General features: G+C 41.1%; 1 protein-coding gene across 1 annotated transcript; it reads right to left on the reverse strand.

Annotated features, from left to right (window-relative positions):
* Nucleotides 1–24: 24 nt before the first annotated feature.
* Nucleotides 25–8,527, reverse strand: LOC104925782 (LIM domain kinase 1). The gene is made up of 15 exons (XM_010739484.3): nucleotides 8,296–8,527; nucleotides 5,742–5,880; nucleotides 4,699–4,808; nucleotides 4,421–4,594; nucleotides 4,039–4,144; nucleotides 3,653–3,924; nucleotides 3,387–3,576; nucleotides 3,196–3,282; nucleotides 2,785–2,916; nucleotides 2,636–2,695; nucleotides 2,459–2,524; nucleotides 2,179–2,365; nucleotides 2,000–2,055; nucleotides 1,682–1,839; nucleotides 25–816 (listed from the first exon to the last, which is right to left on the reverse strand). The coding sequence occupies exons 1-15, from the start codon at nucleotides 8,337–8,339 to the stop codon at nucleotides 219–221; spliced, it is 2,379 nt and encodes a 792-aa protein (XP_010737786.3). The 5' UTR covers nucleotides 8,340–8,527; the 3' UTR covers nucleotides 25–218.
* Nucleotides 8,528–9,215: the final 688 nt, after the last annotated feature.

Genomic DNA, 9,215 nt, shown 5'->3' on the forward strand with positions numbered 1-9,215 from the left:
GTAATGTGCCATGCAAATGTTATCAAGCTGCATACAAGTCTTTTTAATATTTTCATGCAGAATATCAATCTGTATTATCCCTCTGCAGGTTTTCCATGCGTTATGACTGTTTTGCTCTCCCAAGTGTCTGAAAAGGCACAATTGTCTTTAATAAGTGTATTATCCCTCAAAAATGGGCTTTGAAGGAGTGTTCTGTCGTTCTCCATTAGATCGGACAGTCACAAAAAAGAGCTGTCCTCTGTAGTTCTCTCCCACAGCACTCTGCAAATCCTCCTGGGCCTGTTGGACCGGCCTAGCAGCGGGCTGTTCACCTGCAGTGGTTGTGAGAGTTCGTACTGGGATATTAGTTGTCCCACAGAGTTACTGTGTTCATTGGTTTCAGATTCATTCTTTCTGTCTGTGCTTGTAGACCTGACACCCGTCTGTCTCTTGTCTTGTGAGTGGTCATTACATTCTCCACTCATGTGTTTATACACAGTCCTCATGCCATGGTTATTATGCTTGTGTTGCTGTCTGTCCGAATGGCTTTCAAGTGTGCTAGTTTGGTCTTGGCTCTGAGTTATATTATTTAGCTCAGCGTGCTTTTTTGCATCATCCGAGCATCGCTTAGGACTAGGGCTCTGTCTTTGTGGCTGCGAACAGTGGATTTGTTCAGGAGGAACAAGCATCTTGTCCTGCTCGTGAAAGAAGTTTTTTTGAATGTGATTCTCCCAGAAAGCTCTGCGGAGCTGATCCAACTCTGAGAGAAGAGGCAGACCCATGTCCAGGTGCATCAGCAGGTTTCCCAGCCACTCCTCCAGCTTTGAAAATGAAGGACTGAAAGAGTCAAACACAAAGAGCTGTAATGAAAAGATGATCTACTGCAGTACTGAATTGACTAAATATTTAGTAGGCTATTTAGCATAAATATACATTTAGTTTATCTGTGTAATATATTGTTAGGTATAGTACTCATTGTATGGGCAGCACACAGCCCAAAGAGCCCTGCATAAATGAGTGTTGTATTAGTGTATCTATTTGTGCTCACACACCAGTTATGATGCAGTAAACTTTGTACACATCAACTAACTAGAAGTTAGTTAATAACCAGTTCCAAATTGGCTTATTCATCTGAACAGTATACCTCAGTGCTTATTAATGCCAGCAAGTTTTTTACAGAACAGTGATGTCAAACTCATGTGTCTACACTGCTGGACACTTGCAACAAGAAGAAGTCATGACAGAGAGCTTTATTTCTCAAAAATGACAACAACGCAATGTCTGTAAAATTGTAATTCTAAGTAAAAAGACCAGCAGTGTGTGGAAACATATTTCAACACAACATGGCCATTACAAGATTAGCATGTATTTGACACGCTACACATGATTGCCCCTGCATCCCAACTGAGCAACACATCCGTTACAGAGGATGAACACCCTTTGTTAATATTAGCACCAATCAGGTGGATTTACTTTTTAAATAAGACAATCTAAATGATTGCTTTCCAAATATTCAGTCATTTAATTCACTTTGATGATGACGGACACACTGCTGCAATTGAAAAACAAAACTGTGTGGGCCTACTTTTCCTGCACAGAAGGGAGGGAGTTGATGAAGAATCAGACCAATATGCAGAATCAGTAATGGCACTGATATCAATAAAATCTTATAAATTCCCATCTTGGGTTTGTGCAGGTATACCGTTTATCAGCGTCCATGTCACAGCAGAGGGCAGCCAGTGGCAGGAAGGCAGAGGGGCACTGTAGAGGGTGGTACTGTTGCAGGAAACCGTCTACATTTAACCCAAAGTCATTGGTCCGGGGGAGGTAGTCAGGGTCGGCATTCACTCTACCTATTATCTTAAGAGAGATACAAATAGATACATACTTTTTTAGATTTTAGATATAAAATTGATAAAATTCTTGATCATAACATCAGAACATAGAACATTTTAACAAATTAATTTATTATTTTCATCATCATTATCAACACTGCATCATTCTGCTGAGATGTTCTTACCTCACATATCATGATACCAAAAGAAAAGATGTCCACCCGTTCATCGTAGCTTTTTCCTGAGAGGTGCAGAGGAAGGATGTGAAAATGTGAATCATATCTTTACTGTTCTGTACTACCCATGCTGGAGATGACTCAGAAACTGGTGATCCCCTCCTATAACCCAAACTTGGTGCACTCACCTTGGATCATCTCAGGGGCCATCCAGTAGGGGTTTCCTACCACAGTGTAACGCTTTCTCCGATCAGGCCTGCGAAGCTCTGACAGCGCCCCCTTCACAGGCCTTTCCAGAGAGGATGTTCTGCTCTGATTCCTCTCCTCTGTCACCAGGCGGGCTAGTCCAAAATCTGCCACCACCACAGACTGGTTCTGATTAAGGAGAGAGAGAGATGTTAAGAACAGCTATCAAAACATAACCCTAGTCTTGTTTTTTCACAGTAACAGAAGATGTAAGATGTTTACCTCTCTGACCAGGCAGTTGTGTGAGTTTAGATCTCTGTGGATAACATTCATGGAATGTAGATAGGCCTTAGAAGCAGAAAGGTCATATACATTAGAGGATGTTGATACCAGATAAAGGAATAATTTTGGATATAAATCTTTTACTTTTATAATATACTTTTAACTGAAAGGACTCACCATTCCAGATGCAATGTCTTTGGCATAACCCAGTCTTGTTCTCCATGGAAAATCCTTGTCCTACAACAAGACAAGATTGCGAGCGTGTAGTAGTGTGTATGTGTACATTTGACAATACTCTTGACGCATAGAAAACTGTTTGAACTAACCATTTTTATGATGGTCTCTCGGAGAGTTCCTCCTTGAATGTATTCAGAGACGAAGTTGATTCGTTTGTCTTTATAAAACAGTCCAATGAACTTCAAAACATTGGGGTGGTCCATACAGCGCATCACCTTCACCTGTAGAATAAATATGTTCAGAAGTAGGATACTTACATACAGTAGTAACCCTCTTGATGGTGTAAGATGGGTTCAAAATTGTACTACTGCTTGTAGCAACTGAAGAGCATCCATCTTCCCTAACTTAGAAACCTTAGATTTAATATGTACTGTAGTTCTTGTATCCCCTTTGTAGTCTCCTAAATAAAGCAATAATCATTGTGGTTGGTAAGGGTTAACTTGGTTAACTTGGTTAACTCCTTGTTAATTATACCTTAAATCTTTCCTTTTCTGACTTACCTCCTTTAAGAAGGTCTTCTGTGTCTCTTCATCAAACCTTATCAACTCTTTCATCACCATCACTTCCCCTGTCTCTTGATGGGTTACCTTGAGAGAAACAGGATCACAGTACTCACTAAAATCAGTGAACTGGCAGCAGAGTCAGCAATAGTAATAAAAGGGTCAAAGTGATGAAAATGTAACTATGGTACCTTGACAGCTTGTCCAAAGAATCCTTTTCCAAGCACTTCACCATGGATGAGGTCTGAAGGTCTGAAGATGCGATGTGTCCGCTCTCCAGAGTCCACACGAAGAGACTCGGAGCGAACCATCTCTCTCCTTTGAGATAAAAGTGACAGCGTTCCAGGGGACAGAGGACATTTATCTATACTACAGCTCCGCCTGAGGAAGAAAAGAAAAGACTTAGACAAAAGGAAATAGGAGAAATTAATCAAAGACCCTCAAAATTAGCACTTACAAAATGTGTCTGGATCGCTTTCCCATGGTTCTTTGGTTCTGAGGTGGTGAGAGGCTCAATCCGATTGGTTCATCTATCTCCTCCCCTGGACTTGGCTCTTCCTCTAGACTCGGGAGTTTGTGGTTCGAAGAAAGTTTCTCACAGACACAGGGATCAGGACAGCTAATATCGTCTTGGGGACTGTTTGAGTGGAGGAGGTCGTCAGGAGACTGAGGGTTGTGTTCAATGGTCAGCTGCAGTGGTCTGCTTGTGTCCTGGATCACACAGTTTATCTAGAGGAAAGGATATAGTGTTTGTTTGCTTGTTTTTATGGCGGACAGAAAACATATCTGCATCTCATTTAGTCATGATATTACTGATGAATTGGTCAGTGGTTTGAGACCTACCTCCTCTGGGGAAATGTTGCGGACAGGGATGCCGTTGACCTCCAGTACTCGGTCACCAGTGTGTAGAGAGGGCAACAGGTCAGGGCTGAGGACAGCTGGGTCTAACCTGATGGACAATAACAATAGGTGAATGTATGTTGGAAAAATAGGCAGTCAGTTTTTGGGTTTAGTTGGAGTTGCCTATCCCAGCTGACTTTCGATGAGAGGCGGGGTACACCCTGGACAAGTCGCCAGTTAATCACAGGGCACACAGAGGCAAACAACCATTGACACTCACACTCAAACATACGGCCAATTTAGAGTCATCAATGAACCTGCATGTCTTTGGGCTGTGGAAGAAAGTGCATTCACACTTGGTCATGTCTTGCATTCAGAGACTCACTCTGTGACTGTGACAAGAAGGCCTTTCTCTTGGCTGAGGTCAGTGGCTACAGTCAGGCCTCTTTGGCCACCTGCATGGGGAGGGAAAGACACCAGCGCCACCATGTGGGGACTCTTGGTGAGTGAAGAAGCTGACCTCACGGTTGATACCACACCCTGAGAGAAACAGTGGCCACTGCAGAACAGACAAATCAAGACATAAAAGAAAATACACTCATCAAAATCAGAATCTTTATTATTAATCTGAAAAAAATGTTTGCTTATTGTATAGTAGTTTACCAGTAGAGTTTGGTGCGTTCAACAAGTGTGTAGGTGTCACCATCTCCGATGAACATTTTACAGCTCATACAAGTGAAGCATTCAGGATGGTACTTCTGCTCTCCAGCAACCTGTTTATACAGGAAAGCAGCATGGTGAAACACAATGTTTGTGTACATTGTACAGTACTGGGAAATAATATTGTCTTTTACAATGACAGTATGACAGCAGTAGAGTAGTGGGGTCAGACTTTAGGGGCTAAATGCAGCCCGGAATTATATCTTTCTGTGCATTGCTGCATCAAGGCCTTGCAGTGTCAGGATATCCTCTGGATTGAGAGTTGAAAGAAAAAAAGCATTTACTTTCATAGCAGGAGAAAAACAAGCGGCAGGAAGGCCTTTAATGTTTGAATAGATGGAGTAGCATGCTGAGAGTCTCTACTTTTTGTTGCAATATTTGATCCAGCAGAGACTGTTGCCATTCTTCTGTCTGCAAATGTTACATGTGCATGTACATATTTGATATTTGTATGGCCACTTGTCAGTTTGAATAAACGACAGCTTGAAGTGATCTACAAAGCAGCATTTTTTTTTTAAATGAGCACACCAACTATCGGTAGTTTGTTGCTGGTTGAGGTTTTGGAGTGAGTGAGCAAGGAAACTGAAAAGAAGATTATCTCCTAGCTTATTATGGCTCAGGACTGTTTGTTAACTGTAATGTTCTGACTAATTATGATGAAATGTCAGTTTGCAATGCGAAATGAGAGGAAATGGTCAGACAAGGTAAGGAAATTGGACTTCCCTCTTTTGTAGTCTAAAAGTACATGTAGAGTAAAGAAAGATAAAAATGGTTTTACTGAACTATTAAGGTATAGAATATGCTTGAAGTGTCATATAGTGAGAGTGTGTGTTTTAGCCTGTAACCCTCCTTTTTGATTAGTTTGCATTTGAATAATTTTATATAATTATATAATTTAATAAGAATTCCTATTGATTGAATTATGATATTGAACATATTGTACAGCCCCAGTTGTATGTATGTATTTAGTGAGCTGATGCTGTTACCATAATGAGTCCTGTTGTGATGGTCTCCCTGCAGCCGTGGCAGTGCTCTCCATAACGGGCCCAGTAGTGCTTCTTACAAAAGAGCTGCCCCTCTCTTTCATAGTACCAGTGAGACAGGATACAGCCACACTCACAACACCTAAAGAAAAGAGGGAAACAGCGATGCGACAGATGGTGAAACAACGAGACGGCGGAAAGATGAAACAGGAGAAGATGCAGATATATGTTTAAATTTAGACTTTGTAAGATGATAGATGATAGGTGTTCAAGCAAAGTAATGTGAGCCTAATCAGCAATGGAACACATGAGACTTGGTAGGAAAGTTGACCTGCTACATCGTCACACACAGGATCAGGTAGAACACTTCCAGGTCAGTTAGGCCATAAAATATCGTCTTCAGTTTAGCCTCTTTTTTTTAAACACACGGTAGGATTGTGTGTCACCGACATCTAACTCCACTCCTTATGTTTGACCCTGTGTGATATTTTGTGACTGCAAAGCTGAGAGGAAATACAGTTATCTTTGCTGCAGGGATGTTGGTGACATTGTAGATCTTGAACTGCTGATGTCATCGTGACTGAGACAACAGTCAAACTAATACTGTGTCTTATGAAAAGGACTGCTCATGTGGGGTCACTGGTCAGTCACTGTAACTTCATAATAGTTTCCAGTGGACACACCCATGATTGCAAAAGACAATATAACAAAGTGCAAACATTACAACAGTTGCCACAAAAACACTTGTTCCTTAAGTGCAGTGCTGCATGTTCAGTCCTGTAAAGATCTGATCAAGATCTTCAAACTGAAATTTTCTGTGGAATCCTTGTTTTGAAGTAAATGGAGAATAATGTGTATGTACAACAAAAACCTGCTTCCTTATCTCTCTGACAGTGCAGCCAGAGTGGGAGGTGGTTTCCTGGACAGAGCACAGCTCCATGTTTCCTCTAAGCTCTAAATGCCATGCTGTTCTTACAATAGGGAATGAAAAGGTCTCCTTTTTATTGACAATGAAGTTGTTGGCAAGGTAAAATTATTAAAAGTTTTTCATTTTATCACATTAGGAAAATATTACAATTAAATGATTTCTGCAGCCTAAGCATCCTACTTCTTAATCAGTCATTGCTGTGCAGAGATTGCTTCAGTGTCACTAGTGTAAAAAACAGACCAAGTGATTCTTCTCTTTTATCTATTCAAAAGATGTTGCTGCTACATATCACTCCTTTTGTGTTACTAAACTACTAAACTGAGAATAGTCATTTTTAGTAGACCATATAGCATTATGGTCATCTGTGGTATTTGATAGATATCATAACTGGAATAATAAACTTTAGGTTCACTGTGGCTCATATTAAAGGTCCAGTGTGTAGGATGTAGTTGCAACTAGTGGTGCAATACCTGCATTGCAATCTCCTCACATCACCCCCACCTTGCTAGTGTATGAGTGTAATTAGAAACACTTGGAAGGCCCTGTATAAAGTCAGTATTTAATTTGTCTGTTCTGGGCTGCTGTAGAAACACAGTGTTTTAACATGGTGGCCTGCTCCAACTGTAGATATAAAAGGCTCAATTTCAAATAACAAAAACAAAAATATTCTTATTTTTTGTGATCAAGCATATGATATGAAATCATAGTTGAATCATACACTGGACTTTATGTTGTACTGTTAGAGATCTGTTAGACCTGCCTGTCCTTTCTTAGGAAGGAGGAGAAAAGATTATTCAGTAATAAAACTATCAAACAGCTGCAGGTTTATTTTAGACCTCCTGTCTTTGTTATTGTGTTGCTGGCGACGGATGTGGAACCTTCCAGCTCCACATATGCAATTCTACCTAAACATCTGGATGTGAAAAAGACCCTGGAATCAGGCCAGACACATCCTGGGAATTTTTCCCCTGCCCCCTTTGTTTCCTACTGCTACCCACCTCATGATATTTCTCCATCTCAGAGTATTCCCCTCATCTGGCCTGTGCTTCATCTTCCTCTAAACATAAGCCATTTGTACATTTCCTCTCTGTTCTAAGATCTGTTCCTGTGTCACTAAAAGTGGAGTCGCAGACACACCAGCACCTGCTATAACAAACATGTTATAATGTCAGAACATCAATGCAGGTCAAATGTTAAGAATCTGATGACGTATTCTCCTGCCATGGTTTCCTCTCAGTCTGTCTTTTTCGCCCTGCTGGATTTCCTATCAAACAAACAGTAGTTCTGAAAAGGAAACTTGCTTTTGATCCAACTGAGTTTTACAGAGATATTGGCTCAGTGGTTTTGTGTATGTAGTACAGGAGTAGTAAGTTGTGCATTTGTGGTTTATTTTGTATGTTTTGATGTAGACCAGAGGAACAGTAGTTGGCTATAGAATAGAACCATAGAAGATCCAAAAGACCTCATACGCACACATAGTTGATGAACCAATAAGAATTTGGTTATTCGTGTAGCTGCTTGTTGTGGCAGAGTTCTGTTTGAGGAAGTATTGCACTTTCGTTCCCTCTTTCATACTCCTTCTTTCACTCAGACATACACATTTGACAAATGAATAACAGCAGCTCTTACCGTCCTTTCATTCCTCTCCGAAACCTCTGGTCCCGTCGTGACATTGTGCCCTCTCAGTTTACAGATAGACTGTCACTTAGAAACAATCCACCCACTTAAGAAAGAAGCTTCTTAGCTGCATGTGTCATGAGCAGATTCTTCACCTCTTCTGCTGTGACTGCTTGCAGGCGTTGTCTTTTTTTACTCTCTGTCTCTCTGTCTCTCTCTCTCTCTCTCTCTCTCTCTCTCTCTCTCTCTCTCTCTCTCTCTCAATGTGCTCACAGGCTTCCTGTGTGTATGAGTTCCCTCTCTAATGTGCAGAGTAGCTGTGTGAGAAAAAACTGACCCACTGACACCATCTGGCTGGTCTCCCTCTGCTGGCTGCCGAGAGCCAGACCTATCCCAGTATAGAAGTTCTGCTCCACCGTCCCTCTCCCATTACTTTCAGTATGTAGACGTCTGCAAGATACAGTTACACTGCCCTGCAGAGTCCACACAGTGTGGGAATCTAAAATGTGAAGCTGCATGAGGGTACATTAGCTAAGATACGTGTGTGTTCTTCCCAGACATGGTGTGTGAGAGAGAGTTTTGAAATGAGCTCTGTTCTCATCAGCACAGGCATAATCTCTTTATGAATGCCCCAATTACTGCACACTGTCCTGACCCCACAGTAAAGCCCTCTATTCATAACACACAACAAACAAAGGGATAATTCATTTAAAGCGTAAGAATGGGGAACAGTTCAGATTTAGGGGAAGAAAGTCTTTGATACTGTTCAGTCTCAAGTTCATCAGTTCATTCTTTGCTGCTGTTTATTCAGCTTGAAGAGCAAAAGACATCAGAACAAAGTCATGTGTTTATGTCACAGCTGTTTTTCTTGCACCTCTGCTTCTCTACATAACATGCCGTTTATTGAACTGCACAGTGTAAAATACTTCATT

Source organism: Larimichthys crocea, chromosome XXII, assembly GCF_000972845.2.
Source record: "Larimichthys crocea isolate SSNF chromosome XXII, L_crocea_2.0, whole genome shotgun sequence".
Lineage (NCBI taxonomy): Eukaryota > Metazoa > Chordata > Actinopteri > Sciaenidae > Larimichthys > Larimichthys crocea.